The sequence below is a fragment of the Mastigoproctus giganteus genome, chromosome 4 (genome assembly GCF_048544385.1).
Source record: "Mastigoproctus giganteus isolate SK-2022 chromosome 4, ASM4854438v1, whole genome shotgun sequence".
Taxonomy (NCBI): Eukaryota; Metazoa; Arthropoda; class Arachnida; order Uropygi; family Thelyphonidae; genus Mastigoproctus; species Mastigoproctus giganteus.
In genome coordinates, this window is record NC_143578.1 from 128,651,024 (window position 1) to 128,670,341 (window position 19,318).

Genomic DNA, 19,318 nt, shown 5'->3' on the forward strand with positions numbered 1-19,318 from the left:
TTCTATTAAAATTATTGCCAAATTAGAGAGTCGCTGTTGAGGCATTATCAATCGTAAATAATTTTTATTAATTTTAGAAAACTCCGTTCACTTGAGGCAACTGAAACTGGTAAAGTTAGAAAAATTCTTAATATAATCATTACATTTGGAAAAGTATCTGTAAAATCGATTTTAAAAATATATTGTAAAACTTCAAATGGAATATATATATTGTCTTTGTATATTGTCTTTAATATAAATTTGAAGTACTTTTAAGTTCTTCAGATAATGCTAAAACATCAATATTGGATTCATTATGATCAATGTCACTTAACTTAATATGTAAATGATTTATTAAATTGTCATCTGACCATTTTTTAAATTCAGAAATATTAAAAAACATTTAAAATATTTCTACATGTTCTTTCATATTTGTAAACCTTTCAGTTAACGAGAAAATTGTTAAGAATTTATTATAGTTACACACAGAGCGTACAAATAAAGAAGAAATATATTAGCTTTCGGCTATATGGTAGCCTTCATCAGAATTAAAAATACATGAATGGCAGTTGGAATGAAGATGTGCACTGCCAGGTGCGTGAGACGCGAGGTTTAATTGTTTGTAGACGTCTGTGGCTGTGACGCATGATGACGTGGCCAGCGCTTGTCCAATGACAGAACTACTGACTCTGTGATCGGGTTGACTTGGCAACCACTGTTCCTGTTCAAGGATTTATCCGAAGATTTTATATTTAACGATTCCAACCAGGTACGTTTTAGGTAATGGTGGGATCTGTCTACCACCACGACATCGCGGTGTGGGTCGATGTCGTGGTGGGTTGTCCAGACATGTTCGGCGATAGCTGAGTGTTCTATATCCGCTAAACGGATCGCTCTTTTGTGCTCCGAGAGACGTTTCTCGAGTCGACGTCCAGTCTCTCCAAAGTAGCAGCTAGTGCAGTCACGGCAAGAGATGCGGTAGACCAAACCGCTCTGCAGAAGGGTGGGGACAGGTGTTTTCACGTTGGAAATGAAAGAACGCAGTTTCTTGCCTGGGAGTTGGATGCACTTTATTCCGTGCGTTCTCAGGATTCTACCGATCTGTTGTGACAGGTTGGGGTAGTATGGGATGAATGCCCTCGTGGATGGCTCGTCACTGTTGGTGTTGTAGCTGGTCGTCACGATGTCACGTGTCTGTAGATCACACCTGTCGAGGACGTCAATGGGGTAGCCACACCTCGTAAGGTCTACCCCATTGACGTCCTCGACAGGTGTGATCTACAGACACGTGACATCGTGACGACCAGCTACAACACCAACAGTGACGAGCCATCCACGAGGGCATTCATCCCATACTACCCCAACCTGTCACAACAGATCGGTAGAATCCTGAGAACGCACGGAATAAAGTGCATCCAACTCCCAGGCAAGAAACTGCGTTCTTTCATTTCCAACGTGAAAACACCTGTCCCCACCCTTCTGCAGAGCGGTTTGGTCTACCGCATCTCTTGCCGTGACTGCACTAGCTGCTACTTTGGAGAGACTGGACGTCGACTCGAGAAACGTCTCTCGGAGCACAAAAGAGCGATCCGTTTAGCGGATATAGAACACTCAGCTATCGCCGAACATGTCTGGACAACCCACCACGACATCGACCCACACCGCGATGTCGTGGTGGTAGACAGATCCCACCATTACCTAAAACGTACCTGGTTGGAATCGTTAAATATAAAATCTTCGGATAAATCCTTGAACAGGAACAGTGGTTGCCAAGTCAACCCGATCACAGAGTCAGTAGTTCTGTCATTGGACAAGCGCTGGCCACGTCATCATGCGTCACAGCCACAGACGTCTACAAACAATTAAACCTCGCGTCTCACGCACCTGGCAGTGCACATCTTCATTCCAACTGCCATTCATGTATTTTTAATTCTGATGAAGGCTACCATATAGCCGAAAGCTAATATATTTCTTCTTTATTTGTACGCTCTGTGTGTAACTATAATAAATTCTTAATGAATCCAGAGCGCGTAGGCCTGTTTCGTTATGAGAAAATTGTTGTGTGCATAATTTGAAAGAAAAAAAAAAAAGTTTGAAATTTTGTTGTGGATCCTGAATGTTGAAGTTTGCAGATGATACAAAGGTTGGCAGGGTTGTTAATGTCAGTATGTTACTGCAACAGGATTTAGAAAAGTTAGGCAGATGGGCTGAGAAGTGGCAACTGAAGTTTAATGTTGACAAATGCTTGTACTTCATATGGGTAGTAGTAACCCAAGAGAAACACACCACCTATGTGGTACTACACTCAGGGTGGTAGACAATGAAAAACAGCTGGGGGTAATTGTGCAGTCAGACATGAAGATTTCTGAGTAGTGCAGACAGGCTGCCAAAGCAGCTCATGGGGTTTTGTCAATGATATACAGGAATATTGCTAGTAGGGAGAAGGAGCCGACCGGGTTAGCCGAGTGGGTAAAGTACCTGCCTGGCAACCCAAAGGTCGCGGGTTCGATTCCCGCCTCGGGCTTGGATCAAAGTACTGCAAAAACCTTTGGAGGTGCAATATGGCCACAGAAGCCGATGCGCCAACAACTACCAAATCAAAAAAAAAAAAAAAAGTAGGGAGAAGGAGCTGATTATTACTTTGTATAAGGCAATGGTCAGACCACACGTTGAGTACTACGTTCAGGTCTGGAGGCCTCATTTTAGGAAGGTTGTAGAGTTGCTAGAACGAGTACTGAGAAGGATAACAAGATTGTTGAGGAGAACGAAGGGGTGCTCTTTCCAAGAAAGGCTTAAATTCTGCAAATTGCAGTGTCTGGAGACCAGGCACCTGCGAAGTGATCTGATTGAGGTGTTTAAGGCCTTGAATGGGTTGAGCAGGTTCAATGGTGATGGAATTCTTTCTCTTGCTCAGATTACAAACCTGAGGGGCCATAAATTCATATTGAGGAAGGACAGTTGTAGAATGGATACTCGGAAATTTGCCTTTAGCCAGCGGGTGGTTGATTGCTGAAACAAACTTCCGTCTGTCGTTGTGGAAGTTGATAACTCAAATCAATTAAGTCATTGCTGTATTACTGATTTGAGTAATTAATACGGTACTTTAAGGTTTGCTAAATTTTGCATTGCAAGTTGATAGCTTAAATAAATTCAAGGAAGAACTGGACAAACTTGTAGAGTGAGTGATTAGGTAAAATGAAAATTTTTTAATTTTATTTGGCTGATGCTGTATAAGCTTACTTTCTTGCATCATATGCCTCTACTAATGCAAATGCTTTATCTCTACTTTCACAATTGAAATGACAGCTTTTCCTTACCGTGCTTACTTCTGGATATGAAGCTTCAATTCATTCTAATGATAACAGCCATGTTATTAGCTGAATCGCGAATTTTTTGGACTGCTTCCTCTATTCTGCTTTCTTTAAAATATTCCGTGATGTTTTGTAGACATTCAAGAGCTTCGTATATATCAGAATCCTTTTTTTTTTTGGAGCATTTCATTTAAAATATTAATTTTATTTTCATCTTCAGTGATTATAGCAAAATATTTAGTTTCTCTAATCATTTCTAGCATTTTATCTGTAATATTTTGTGAAATTATTTCAATAATTTCATTTGGATTTGATCACCCAAATAATGCACAATATTTTTCGATTCAGATTTCTGAATACAGCGAATGTGTATTCAGAAATCCACAGCTGAATCCACAGTGTATCCACAGCTGAATAAAATTTAGCAATTGTTTCGGTAAGTTTTAAAAAGTTACCATTTTCATTTTGATATAAATCTTTTGAAGATCCCCTGAACACTATACATTGCCTTGCTAAAAATAGTATCATATATTGTATATAATTCTGACTGAACTTCAAGACATGGATATCTCTATTGCGGGTGTGGCCCGAAGAACGCAGTGGTTGTTCAGTCAAGTTCTGGGATTGGCTGATTATTGGGAATGTGTAATTTACCACATTTTGCGTTTCTGAATGTTTGATTGGATGCAAATTCGCTTCTTATTTTAGCGGGAAATACAAAATTATCGTGCTGTTGTTTAGTTGTCGTCATGCTGCTCCGCTGCTCTCTGTTATTGTGTGTTATTGTTATTCTGTTTGCAAAAGGATGGATTAATGTAAGACTGCAATTGAATGATATATGAGTGTGAATTTAATTAGCTTCGGAATACAAGTGTTTTTAGTGGTGGATGTTTGATGAAGTGTACCAGCCGACATGTGAGGACTGATGAGGTGTTTTTTTTTTTTTTCCAAGTTGTTTCTTGACAATTTGATGTTTTTCACATAAATTGTACGAGTTTTTAGTATCAGGTTCTCTTTATATTAGCGGGTGGTGTGAGGGCAGCAGCCCCCCAGAATGAAAAAAGAAGCGTGTTGAGGTGCATGAGCAATTCTCATTATTAAATGCATGTGAAATCATCATCGCCTAGTATCGTATGGGCGAGAAGGATCAGTGGTTGTATGTGGTGTTAATTTTTGTTAGCTGTTTAAAAAAAAATTGCCATTTTGCTGTTTTTTCTTCATTTCAGCTCTGACATATTGTGATATCACATGACATTCCCCAGTAACATGCAGGAGAGGGGGAAAGCAGTGAGTGAGAGGTACCTTCATGTCCTATCACTGCCTTCTTCCTCTCTTTCCAGCTGAAATACAGCATTGTACCCATGTTCTGGAGTATAACCCTGCGAAATATAAATATAAAACACAGATCCAGATAATTTATGAAAATTAATGTAATTCTTCAATTTCGTATATTATATTAATTTTAAATGAATTATTTGATTGCTGTGTTGAATACTGGTAAACGTTAACCAATCAGATGACCAGTGCGACTTCTGGTGCGTGGGACAGGCAGTTGGATAAATTTTACTTTGCAGGATGGTAAACCCTTTCGCTTTTAATTCGTGCTTAGTAGCACTAATTGCCTCAACTGCTTGAAGGCCAGAGGTGTGAACAATGCATTCCCAGTGAAGTCTTGTGTAATCCATTTGTTATATGGAAATTTTCTTCGATCTACGGAAACTATTTTAAATATAATTACCAAGAGGAATTCAAAACATATTGCTAAATAGAAAATTTTGCTATAAAGAAGATTGTTAAACAGAGGTCCGAAAAGTTTTTTTATATATATAAAAAAAACAAAAAAACAAAACTTTTTGACATATAAAAGTTTTTTATATGTCAAAAAGTTTTTTGGTGCCCTCCTGAACTGCTGCCCGTAAGCGATGCTTACCTCGCCTACCCACTTGTGGCGTCCCTGCCTGTAGCACAGTTCGGTCTTTGATGGTAGAGTTGGTAGATAGTAGAACTGGATGCAGGGAATAACTTTGATATTATATATTTTGGATCTTAGAAAGGCTTTTGATACTGTTGCACATGGAAGACTGCTGAACAAATTGGAGCAGTGTAGCATTGGAGGTAAATTGCTGCTATGGATAAAGGGATGGTTGGGTGGGAGAAGACAGAGTGGTAATCAATGGACACTGCTCATCGTGGACTAATGTTATTAGTGGAGTCCCTCAGGGTTCAGTGTTGGGTCCATTGTTGTTTTCTGTATTTATAAATGATATTGATGATGGTATATCAAGCTTAATGTCCAAGTTTGCAGACGTTTGAAGGTAGGCAGGGTTGTTAAGGACACTAATGACAGTACGCTGCTGCAACAGGATCTAGAAAAGTTGAGCAGATGGGCTGATAGGTGGCAAATGAAGTTTAACATTGACAAATGTAAAGTACTACATATGAGAAGCAGTAACCCCAGAGTAACGTATCAACTCTGTTGTACTACACTGACAGTGATAGAGAACGAAAAGGACCTGGGGGTAATGGTACAGGCAGATATGAAGTTTTCTGAGAAGTGCAGATGGTCTGCAAGAGTAGATCATGGTGTCTTGCGAATGATATACAGGAATTTTTCTAGCAGTGTTAAGGAGGTGATTATTCCTTTGTATAAGGCAATGGTCAAGCCACACCTTGAGTACTGTATACAGGTCTGGAGGCCTCATTTTAATAAGGATGTAGAGCTGTTGGAACGAGTACAGAGAAGGGCAACAAGATTAATGAATGGAACAAAGGGTTGCTCTTTCCAAGAAAGGCTTAAGTTTTGCAAATTACAGTGTCTGAAGACTAGGCACCTGCAAGGTAATCTGATTGAGGTGTATAAAGGTTTGAATGGTTTGAGCATTCTCAGTGCTGATGGGATTCTTCCTCTTGCTCAGAATAATCACCTGAGAGGGCATAAATTCAAATTGAGAAAAGACAGATGTAGGATAGATATGCGGAAGTTTGCCTTTAGCCAGCAGGTAGTTGGTTGGTGGAACAGACTTCCATCCTTTGTTATGGAAGTTGATAGCCTAAATAAATTTAAGGCTGAGCTGGACAGGTATTTGGAATGAACAGAGGGGTGAAATGGGAGCATGTTTTTTTTTTTTTATTTTGGCTGATGCTGCATGAGCTTTCTTTCTTGCATCATATGCCTCTACTAATGCTAATGAATAATTTTTTACAATTTTTCTCTCTCACCTCCAGAATATTTTCCTTTATGTATATGAGGTATGCAAAATTTCCAAAAAAAAAAAAAAAAAAAAAGTCAAAAATTCCACCAGAGATTGTTTTTGATAGTTTTTATGAGAGATTTTTATGAGTTTTTTTTTATGAAATTTTAGATTTTTATGTTTTCATGTTTTACCAAAATATGAGAATAATAATTTAAAAAAAAAGAGGACATCAATTTCATACATATTTTTTCATAATAGTTCATTTATTGCAATCTTTATTAGATTGTAATTATAGTTTGTTACAATATAAAAATATGATATGAAAATTTATATTAACCAATTTGTTTTGTTATTGTCTTAGTAAACAGTCCTTTGGTTAAAGGGCTGGTGCTAGTGCTTGTGGCGCCTGAGGCAAAACCTTGTAATGGTGCCTAATTCATATCATATCTTAACACACATATGTATGCAAGTGCATCTAGCAGCACCTATTTTAGGTGGTGCCTTTGGCAAGTGCATCACTTGCACACCCCCTAGTGCCAGCCTTGCTTTCTTCCACCACCGCTCCATATCAACTAGGACTGATCAAACATTGTAAAAGCATTTGATCTTCAATGTTGACACCTTCTAGAATATACAATCTTGATTCTAAAATTGTGTGATGCAAAAGTAAAAAACTAGCATATTTGCTGATCCACAAGTTAAGTAAGTGTTGGCTTCACAACAACTGGAACAAACTGGCTTGTTGCTGAGCTAAGACAAAATGACTGCTTTAAGGCAAAATGCCAAGCAGTCATTTTGCCTTATAGTGAAAAGCTTTTTTGTTACCATTAAGAATGAAATTTCTAATGACCTAGTTGACAAGTTGATTGAAAATTACAAAAAATCGGATGCAAAATGTCAATCAAGGTCCATTACGTGCACTCTCCTTTGGATTTTTCAGACAAATCTGGGTGATGTTGGTGAAGAGCATAGGGAGAGAATCCACTAGAATGTACACTGAGTGATCACTGAATTATGACCACCTGGAGAGCATAGGGAGAGATTACACCAGGATGTACAGCTAATGGAAAAGAGATATCAAGTTGGGTGGGATGAAGCTTTATGGCGATGATTTTATTAAAAGATTTGCCTGTTTTATTAAAAATATAAACTATCATGAAAATGATATTTTATATTTTTAATAAAATGTATGTAAAAAATCTAAGTTTTTAATTTTTGCAATAGACAGCTCCTTTTATTATTTTTAGAATGACTTTTTTTTTTTTTTTTTTTTTTTGAAGATGAAAATTTTAATCATTATATACCTTTTAAGTCCATGATAAATATTAATTTCATTGCTCTATTCAATTTTTATTTGTTTTATTATTGTTCTATTTCAGGTATTTCCAATTAATGATAATATAGGTGATGGAGATTGCTACACCTGTGAAATCTGCAATATGGTCTTCTTCTATTTATAGAACATGGGAAATTGCTTAAAATGTTTCTGTTTATCTTCTGATAATGATTCTCTTCTTCCCGAACATGAAAATATTCAAGAGACATCTTTTGAATATTCTATTTCTCAAGCTCCTATCGAAGTAAGTTTTCTTTGTAAATTTATGTAGTCCATAAAAAACTTTTTCTTCAAAAAAATTATACTAACAAAATAAAAGTGCAATGTAGATTTATTTTCAGTGAAACGTATAACAGGCCGAAATAAAATTGGAATTTACTGGTTCTGACTAGTGAAATAAAAAGTATAGTGCAACTTTGCATCATGTACACAGCTCATGTTTTTTTATGACTCTCAGAAGGTTATTTGGTTTGGTTTTTTTTAGGAGCATTAGCAACTAAGGCCATATTGCTCCGGGATATGCGGTGGTCATTCCCTGACCTTTCCGCATCCTCGTATTTGGTGGTGACGGGCTCGAACCCCGGTCTAATCAAGAAGCGTGTGCTACGCAGTGTTGCTGCTGCTCCTTCCCACCTGGCTACGGAGGCACCTCTCTCAGAAGGTAAGAAGGAGAGAAGAAGAGAGAGAAGTTTAGTACTGTGGCTTTCTAGATTAAGGGGTAATTATTGTTCTAATTGTGATGTGAGTGATTACTCTGTGAGGTTATGTTATTGAGAAAATCAGTTAGCAATATTCTTTTTGTCATGTCCGTATAGACTATTGTAAACAAGTTATTAACAAATCCATCCAAACTAAATTTTGAAATGGTTAATGCATTTGCTGCCACTGATACACATGCAACAAACAGCATCTGAGTCGTGTGCCATAGTGTGGCACATTAAAACTATAGTCATTTTTGTGCCATAAAAAAACCGAAAACCAAAAAACCAAATCATGATGCATATATGTGGTCATTAGCATTAGTAGAGGCATACGATGCAAGAAAGCAAGCTTATGCACCAAACAAAAACAAAAAAAAAACTGCTCCCATTTCACCCCTCCATTCATTTCAAATACCTGTCCAGCTTAGCCTTAAATTTATTTAGGTTATCAACTTCCACAACAAAAGATGGAAGTCTGTTCCACCAATCAACTACCCGCTGGCTAAAGGCAAACTTCCGCACTTCTATTCTACAACTGTCTTTCCTCAATTTGAATTTATGCCCTCTCAGGTGATTATTCTGAGCAAGAGGAAGAATTCCATCAGCATTGAGCATGCTCAATGAGGCAAGAGCCTTGTTCGCCTCACCCTCGGCACGGATCTGGGTCTACAACAGGCGATTGAGCTGAAATATGATTTTGTTTCTTTTTGGATGATGCAATCGAAGCTGGTGTTGTAGTATACTCTGTCTAGCCGGTTCAGGATTCAATTGAAAATACTCAGGTAATTTATTGGAACTGAAATCTTTTGGACTGAAATCTTTAGGAAGTTCTTGAATTTAATTTTGATGTCATGGGTCCAGCTTCTTGATGAGAAGTCAATGTAGAAGGTTGATGTTGATAAAAATCTTGAGAAGCAGATTTTATTAAAGTCTGCATTTTTTTCGTTCTCTAATTTTTGAACTCTTTCCTTTTCGACATGAGAGGCTTCTTCGGTGGTTTCGAAGTTTTTATTCTTGCATAATATTACTACCCGCTTCTTACTCTACCAAATCAACGTTAGTGACTGAGTTAGTGTCATTTAGGAAGTGACATCATTTCTGTATCTTAATATGAACAATGCAACGTTTTATTCTCATGCCCACTACTTACTCTACTGAATTAACATTAGTGATTGAGTTAGCATTGTTAGTGCCATTTAAGGAAGTGATGTCATTTGTGTCATTTAAAATAAATCTAACAGCCACCTAAAGGAAGTGCTGCCATAGATGTTTTCACATAAAAAAAAAAAACCCGCTAGAAGAGGAAAGTGTGAAAGAGGGTGACAAGTGAGGAGGGAGGGAACAGATGAAGAAGATTAAGGTAGACAATAGGAAGGTTGTCTACCTGGAAATAGGAAGTTAAAGGGATAAAGGGCACCCCTGTGGGAGGAACCCATCCTCACATGAGGGGATGGGGCTGCTAAGGAAAAGTAAAAGGTTTGTGGTGGTAGGATCCATCTCTTGAAAAGTTGGGATGGGAGATGGTAGTATGAGGGAAGAAAGGGAAGAAGGGTTATACTGTTCATTAAGAAAAACATAAAATTTAAGGAAGTGCATCCAGTTGACATAGATAGACAGTGCAATGTTGAGTCAGTTTGGTGTGATGATGTACAAAGGGTACTAGGAAAGTTTTGCAATACAGCTTTGTTTATTTAATTTTTTCAAAGTAATTTCCTCTACATTCAATACACCTCTCCATCCTCCGAAACCAATCTTTAAACCAGTTCTGCCAAGTTTCACTAGGGAGTAAAGCACACTCGTTGTCCCAAGCCCATAGAAGGTCCTCATCACTGGAAAACCGCCTCCCTTTTAGCTTCATTTTCACATGCGGGAACAGTGCAAAGTCGCAGGGAGCAAGGTCTGGACTGTAGGGAGGGTGCTCGAGAAGTTTCAGTCCTGTCGTGGTCAAATATTCGGTGCAGGCTTTGGCGTGGTGAGCTGGAGCATTTTCGTGATGGAGGTACCAGGTGTCCATTCTTGACTTTGGCCGCAGGTTCTTCATAGATCCAATGACTTTAGGCAGGAATTGTTCAGTATACCACTTAGCTGTGACTGTCTTCTGCGTGTCCAAAACGACACGTTCCACAATTCCACTCGATTTGAAAAATACAGCTATCATTTTCTTCTTTACAGATCGGGATTTTCTGACAATTACGGGTGTGTCGTCATCATCAAAGACCCAAACTCTGTTTTGAGCCTTGGTCGGCAGATCGTAATAGTACAGCCAAGTCTCGTTACCTGTCACGATGTTGTTCACATACCGAGATTGTCCCTTATCAAACTTTTTTAACATCTCCCGTCACCAAGTCACACGTCGTGTCATCTGCTCTTCAGTCAGTTGATGCGGCACCCAGAGAGAACAAAGTTTCTTCACGTGCAAATGATCTTGCAGAATCGAACGAATTGCTGGTGCATTTAGGCCCAAAGTATCCTCTATCTGTTGGTAGGTCACTCGTCTGTTTTCGTCAAGCATTTTCCTCACAGCAGTAACGTTTTCCTCCGTAACTGACGTTCGTGGCCTTTCCGGCCTCTCAGAATCCTCCAGAGTGAAATTTCCCCTTTGGAATTCTCTATACCACCTGAATATCGTTGTACGATGTGGACAATCATCATCTAGTGCAAGAGTCATTTCTTCTAAGCACTGGTCTATGGTTAAACCACACACGAAATTATACCGCAAAACTGTCCTTATCTCATTTCGTGACCACGATGCCATCGCAAGCACTTTACACTCTCACTACTAATGAATAACTGAGCCCATCGACTTGGCGCGGCGGCTACTATGCACGTATGAACATGTCTCAACATGCAGCAACAAGCAGCTTCCTGTGATTCATTGTTGCGTCATATTGCAAAACTTTCCTAGTACCCTTTGTACAACAATGTTTTCTATGGTCAGAGTGCCCTGTGTGGGCAGTGGGAGTCTACTCTGTGGATACACAGTGCAGCTCTGCATGAAATATAGTTAGGGGGAGGACATTATGTGGTTGTCCATTAAGGTTATTGCTATATTTAATACCACTCTTATACCACGTGAAATTAATAATATAGTTTATTAAGCTAATTGCATAACCACTGTACATTAAAGTGATGTTTCAGGCATCTTTCTGATACTCATCATCAGACCCTTCGTCATTATCAAATATTCCAATTAAAAAATTATTAATTAATTATGAATTTTAAGTCTAAAGTATTAAGTTTGAATTACTGTTACAGTAGAAAACAGATATAAATTTAAGCACATCCAAAATACGTAAAGATAAAATTCTTACCTGCTGACAGACTCCTACTTGCCAATGCTGCGAGAAACCTGATGTGCATCCAGGCAAGAGGTGCTGCCAGCAGTTAATTTATAGGTGAGAGATTTAAGTCCATTAGCTAATAGAATGGTGCTAAGTTTTCTATCCTGGATATTGTGTTCCTTGTGTACTGGAAATCTGGTGTGACCTTTGCTCTCATACTCTGGACAGTGTGCAGGCTGGTTCTGGGGATCTGGAGAGGGGTGTATGTGAGCTACTCTTCCGGATGTCTGGATTATTTTCTTTTCCTCTTCTATTTTTTTATTGAAATGGTGGAAATATTATAGGTTAAATTCAACTTCCTGTTTTCTGTCGATTGCTGAGGCTCAAAACATAGTTATGAAGAAGGCTTCTTAAATTTCCTTGTGTTTTATTGGTTGCCTAAAGAGAGGATTCTAGTGTTGTCGAAATATGTGTCACCACATTGGAATGCATGTATGGCTGTTTCAGACTTTAGGACTCTTCCATATTATACATCTTTTTATGTTCTTTGATTCTGCAGTTTAATCTTCTGTATGATTCACCCATGCTAGTACCCCACACGTCTACAATCAATTTTTTAGATAGCACCTCTAGGGTTGTAAGGGGCTATTGGGTTTTTGTTTTAAAATCTGCTTGATGGAGGCCAAACTCTTGAAAAAAGGCAGAGGTACCAAATTTCCTAGCATCTTTTGCTATTTTTGTGCTGATTGTTGGTATGTAAAGTATACATATGGAGGTTCTTCTGGCCCTGCTGGGTTGGGGTTGTGTGACAGTCTTGGAGATGTTTTCTATGGCTCTGGTAATAACATTATTCATTCTTCATGGCAAGCCCGTTTTTCTTCTTTACAAATTCTGTGAGCTCTTAGGATGAAGGACTTGAGAATACTGATTTTTTTTGAGAAACGATGGCAGGATTTGTAGTGTAGGATGATCCCAGTGGCTGTAGGTTTTTGGTAAACCTCCATATGTAGCCCTAGGGGTTTTTTTGTGAACAGGATATCTAGGAAAGGAAGGCTTCTGTTGTTTTCTATCTCCATTTTGAATTTGATTTTTTGTGAGTGATATAGTGATATAATATGGAAGCTTCCCAGGGGGAAAGTAATTTGAGCACAGGCTGCTGAAGTGTTGCGGAAATTACTGATTTTAGGAACTGTTAAACTAGGTTTTCTTATTATCAAGGCAGCCCACAAGGTGTCTATAGTGGCCTCAACAATTCTATATGATTTAGGATATCCTTGAACCCTACCCCCATGGGTGTAGGGCTCTTGGATGCAGGCAGTGTAGCCAAGAGCCCTACACCCATGGATGCAGGCAGTGTCTATATCTTTTTCTTCCATGATAATTTTGATTTATTCTGCAACTGCACGAGCTCTCTGGGCATTTGGTTGCAAGAACCTCAAGGCTTTTCCATTATTCTGATTATGGGACTGCTCAGGACCAAGATATCAAAGAGGAATATTACAACTTTCTGAAAGGAAGATAAAGCCCAAGAAACCTATAGGTAAAAAGAAATCCAAAGAAGAAAAAACTTAGTCAAGAAACACTTGTCATGATGAACCGAAGGCGACAAATGAAGAGCAAGATAAACACTGACAAGGAGAAAATTGAGTATACTGAGTTATGCAAAGCCATTAGAAAGAAACTCAGAGAGGACATAAGAAGATTCAACACAAGAAAAGTAGAACAAGCATTAAGGGAAAACAAAGGACTTACATCAGCAGCCATGAGCAGTAATACAGAAAGACAAATGATAGTGAAACTGAAGAATACCGATGGTGTACTCACAAATAGCAGAGAAGGCATAATTCAAATAGCAGAAGACTACTATAGAGAATTATACAAGGAGTGAGGGATTGATGCCAGCAGTGGGGAAGATGGATCGCAAATTAGTAACACGTATGACATACCCGATATTCTTCCTGATGAGGTAGAACATGTGTTGAAGAAAATGAAGAATCAGAAAGTCCCTGGGGAAGATGAAGTTATTATACAGTTGTTAAAATTGGGAGGAAGAGACATGACACAAAAACTGACAAGACTCTTCACAAAATGCATTAGAAAAGGTGTGATGCCTAAGGAGTAGAATAATGCAATCATAGTTTTGCTGCATAAGAAAGGAGATAAATTAGAAATTGGAAATTATAAACCAATTAGCTTGTTATCCCACATCAACAGGTAACCATTAACAGATACACTGTTAATGGTTACCTGTTGTGTATCTTGTTATATATAAAATAAAAATAAAAAAATCTACAAGTTGTTCAAAGGGTCATTACTAACAGATTAGAAAGAATACTTGATGAGAATCAACTAAAAGGGCAAGCTGGCTTTAGGTAGGACAGGATTCTCAACTATGGATCACCTTCACATAATATTACAGCTAATGGAGAAAGCAAATGAATATAAAACACCATTATAATGCCTGGCATTTGTGGATTATGAAAAGGCATTTGACTCCAAACAGTATAACGCAATGTTTCGGGGCTGGAAAGACAAGGCATAGATACCCAATATATTATGATTTTGAAGAAAATATATAAGAATGCTACCTCCTTTATTAGACTAGACAAAGACAGTAGCAAATTTAAAATTGAGAAAGGAATTCAACAAGGAGACACAATATCTCCGAAATTGTTTACTGCTGCCCTTGAGGAAGCTTTCAGAAGATTAGACTGGTTGCAGAAAGGAGTCAATGAATGGAGAGTACCTAAACCATTTACGATTTGCAGATGACATTGTGGTCATAAGCCACGATCCCAAAGAATTAGAGGAAAATCTTAATCAGTTATGCACAGTAAGTAAGGATTTTGGACTAAAGATGAATTTGGCTAAAACAAAAGTAATGATGAACAAGTATGCCACAGAAAGGGACATAAGGATTGAAGGAGCAGTAATTGAAAAGGTGGAGTCATATACTTACTAATTCAACTGAATGGTTTAAAGATACCTTATGTTCCTCAAAACAAATATCTTGGCATAATTCTCGATGATAAATTAACCTTTCCCCCTCATGTCACCAAACTGAAGGAAAAAATTAGAAAGTTTACTACTTCGGTCATAAAAATCTCCAAAAGAGACTGGGGTTTGAATAAAAAGACCATGAAACTATATTATAAAGCAATATTTCTGCCTATAGTATCGTACGGAGCAGGTATTTGGCATCAGAACGTCGTTAAGATGAAAATTAAAAATAAGCTACTAACAATTCAAAGAACAATGCTTCTGGCACTAAACAATGCCCCTCATACAGTATCAAACAATGCCCTCCAAATCCTTGGAGGAGAACTGCCTTTAGATTTATTTATCTTATACCGTGGCATGATTTATAAACATAAGAAAGGACTGCAGGTATCTATTATGGGAATTACAACCGACCCAGTCAGTAAGACAGAACGGAAAAGATTATGGAGTGAAATGGTTAGTATTTGGCAAAGTAGATGGAATGAGTCTGTGCACGGTGAAGTCACAAAGAAGTATATTGAAAATGTTGAGTTTACTTCTACTCAACCTTCTGTTTCGTGGTTTGCACCAAGCATGTTTACGACGTATTTATTAACAGGCCATGGATCTCTGAGGGCCAAACTATTCGACAGAGGTTTGGAGCGAGAGACCCTTTTTGCACCTGTGGTCAAATGGAAGACTGGATCCATGTCTTACTGTTTTGTCCGCAATATACAGACCATCGAGTATTGCTACTTAATCAGGTTCCAGCTCTAGCTGAGGACAATGTGAAAATACTAGTTGAGAACAAAACAAACTTTGAGACTTTCCAGACCTTTGCAGAATCGGTATTTAAGAAAAGACTTCAACAAAGAACTCAAATCCAAAAGCGAATATAATTCTGATATCTGAGAAGTTAATATATATGTTTGTATTCCATTAAATATAAATAGGATGATTTGTAAGATATGTAAATTGAATTGTATTGCTAGGATTTAGAGTTAAAATTCTATTATCTTTTGTACAAATGTAAATATTTACTTCGCTAAGTTTATTGGAGTTTCCAAACTGGCTTGTATCTGCTGAGGCTTGGTTTTTTTTTTTTTTTTTGCTGGTTTCCAGGTTTGGGCAACCTGGAGACGGGATTGCTGGCACCCACCGGTATTGCACTATCTCCGGTGGGTGCGAGATTTGTGCCCAAGGCACCAAAGGTAATAATAGACCCAGGCAGGCTGCTTGTGCCTGGGGGCAGGCAGCGGCTGCTTAGGTGTTGGCTGCCCCCTGGTGGCAAGGTGGACATACACAAGCGATAAAAAGCTTTGCAGAGTTTCTGCACCAACACAGACGTGCAAGGTGGAGATGGGCTAAGGCCTAGGAGCCACCCTTGATACAGGTAAACACACACACACACACACACACACACACACACACACACACACACACACACACACACACACACACACACACACACACACACACACAGGTGTTCGTATATATATATATATATATATATATATATATATATATTTCTTTTTTTTTTTTTTTATATGTATAATGAGAATGCTAATGTATATAAAATGTATATATATCTTCTCTGTAAGTTTTTGTATATAATCTGTAAAGAATTGTGTGTACAAATAAATGGAAAAAAAAAAAAAAAACTTATCTGGGACAAGCTATTAGCTGTAATAATGATAAATGGCTGGCAGTCAAGAGAAGAATAAATTTTGGATGGATAGCATTCAGGAAATATAGTCACATACTGAAGAGCAATATCCCAGTTTGTCTGAAACGTAAAATCATGAACCAATGTATACTCCCCACCATGACTTGTGGAAGTGAAACTTGGGCACTCACCAAAAGAATGGAAGAGAAGCTGAGAACTACACAGTGAAGAATGGAACAAATTATATTGAGAATCAGACTGTTAGATAAGAAGAGAAACACATGGATTAGGTAGCAAACTCAAGTAAAGGACATTCAAAACTAAAGAACTAAAATTGTCTTGGGCAGGACACATAGCTCGGAGACATGATGACAGATGGACTAAGAAGATAACAGAATGGTACCGAAGAGGAGCTAGAAGAAAACCTGGAAGACAAAGGCGGAGATGGATAGATGAAATTCATGAGTTTGTGGGTAGTAAATGGATGGCCAGTGCTCAAAACAGAAGGAAATGGAAAGTTGCTGGAGAGGCCTTCATCCTGCAGTGGATTGAAAATGGCTGATGATGATGATGTTCCATAATTTATTTTTTCTTCAATTGGTTGGGGGCGGGCACTTTGGATCCCTAAGGGAATGATTATAAGGCAGTTTTATAATTTGCACACCTTGCCTCTTGGGTCTTTCAACATTCTTTGTAGTCATGGCCTCTGACAATGCAGTGGCCACAGGTTTGCTCTTTTTGGAAGCAGGTGTGTGAAGTGTACAAAAAATTCCCAAGGATAGGACACTGACAATTACTATTAATTTAGAAGACATTTTGAATTATAGACAAATTGGCATTAAAAGTTTTATAGATTATAATTTCTAAAGGTTAGCATGAATATAAGTGTGCATTATTCATTTTCATTTAAATACGTGGGCTGTGTTAAGGTAACTAAGAATAGGTGCATTATACTTGCATGTACACCACTGCTAGAAGTATAGTAAATAAATTTGATGAATTTGAAGTGCTGGTCAGGACATCAAAGGCATATATTGTGTAGGGATATCAGAGACAGGGTGTCACACAGATATAAGCAGTGCAGGATTGGAATTAGCAGAATACAATGTGTACAGAAAGTATAGACAGAACAGAAAGGGAGAAAGGATTATACTTTTAATTAAGAAAAACATAAAATTTAAGGAAGTGCATCCAGTTTATATAGAGAGATAGTGCAATGTTGAGTCAGTTTGGTGTGACATAAGCACTGGGAAACAAAAACGAGAGTAGGAGTGTGTTACAGGCCTAATTACTCTAATGAGTACAATGAACAATTGTACAGAGAAATAGAATAGGCCAGTAAATCAGATTATGTTATAATGGGGGATTTTAATTTCCCAGATGTTGACTGGAACTTGTGGATTGGTCACTCATACATACCCTAGCAAGACTTTTGTGGATTTATTGGGTGATTGTTTTTTGCAGCAGCATTTTCGAGAACCAACTGTAGAGTGTAATATTCTTGATCTGGTTATCAGCAGTGATTATTCGTACATTAAAAATTTGCAGATAAAGGAAACACTAGGTGGCAGTGATCACATTGTATTGATGTGGGATTTACTTAAAGATATAATTCTATCAGGAGTAAAGGGAAGGGTGTTTGCTTCCTTAAAGGTGACTACAGAGGTCTCAGACAGTTTTTAAATTCTGTATAGTGTGGACCAACTGATGATGTTACCAAAAGCATATTGGCGTTAGCATTAGTAGAAGCATATGATGCAAGAAAACAAGCTTATGCAGCATCAGCCAAAAAAAAAAAACAACGCTTCCATTTCACCCCTCCGTTCGTTCCAAATACCTTTACAGCTCAGCCTTAAATTTATTTAGGCTATCAACTTCCACGACAAGAGAGGGAAGTCTGTTCCACCAACCAACTACCTGCTGGCTAAAGGCAAACTTCTACACTTCAATCCTACAACTGTCTTTCCTCAATTTGAATTTATGCCCTCTCAGGTGATTATTCTAAGCAAGAGGAAGAGTCCCATGATCATTGAGAATGCTCAAACCATTCAAGGCTTTATACACCTCTTTCAGATCACCTCGCAGGTACCTAGTCTCCAGACACTGTAATATTCAAAACTTAAGCCTTTCTTCGTAAGAGCAACCCTTCGTTCCATTCACTAATTTTGCTCTACATTCTAAACAACTCTACATTCTTCTTAAAATGAGGCCTCCAGATCTGTATACAGTACTCAAGGTGTAGTCTGACCATTGCCTTATACAAGGGGACAATCACCTCCTTATCCCTGCTAGAAAAATTCTTGTATATCATTGACAAGACACCATGAACTACTCTTGCAGACCGTCTGCAATGCTCAGAAAACTTCACATCTGCCTGCACAATTACCCCCAGGTCCTTTTCATTCTCTACCACTGTCAGTGTAGTACCAAAGAGTTGATACGTTATTCTGGGGTTACTGCTTCCCATATGTAGTATTTACATTTGTCAATGTTAAACTTTATTTGCCACCTCTCAGACCATTTACTCAACTTTTCTAGATCCTGTTGCAGCAGTGTACTGTCATTAGTGTCCTTAACAATCCTGCCGACCTTCATATCATCTGAAAACATGGACATTAAGCCTGATATACCATCATCAATATCATTTATAAATACAGTAAACAACAATGAAACCAACACTGAACCCTAAGGGACTCCATTAATAACATTAGTCCACGAAGAGCAGTGTCCGTTGATTACCATTCTGTCTTCTCCCACTCAACCATCCCTTTATCCAATGCCACACTGCTTCAATTTGTGCAGCAGTCTTCCACGTGCAATAGTATCAAAAGCCTTGCTAAGATCCAAATATATGATATCACAGTTATTCCC

At 38.2% G+C, this 19,318-nt stretch overlaps 1 protein-coding gene across 4 annotated transcripts in view; it reads left to right on the forward strand.

Annotated features, from left to right (window-relative positions):
- The window catches only part of LOC150087055 (RING finger protein 11-like), a 167,815-nt gene that overhangs the window by 54,931 nt on the left and 93,566 nt on the right, over positions 1–19,318 (forward strand). For all 4 annotated transcript variants that reach the window (XR_016546864.1, XM_090371786.1, XM_090371785.1 and 1 more), the window contains exon 2: positions 7,864–8,064. Coding sequence is in view for 3 of the 4 variants with exons in the window: in XM_090371786.1 (XP_090227912.1) it covers positions 7,948–8,064 (117 nt within the window). In the remaining variant the exon portion in view is untranslated. The remainder of the gene's footprint in view (positions 1–7,863; positions 8,065–19,318) is intronic.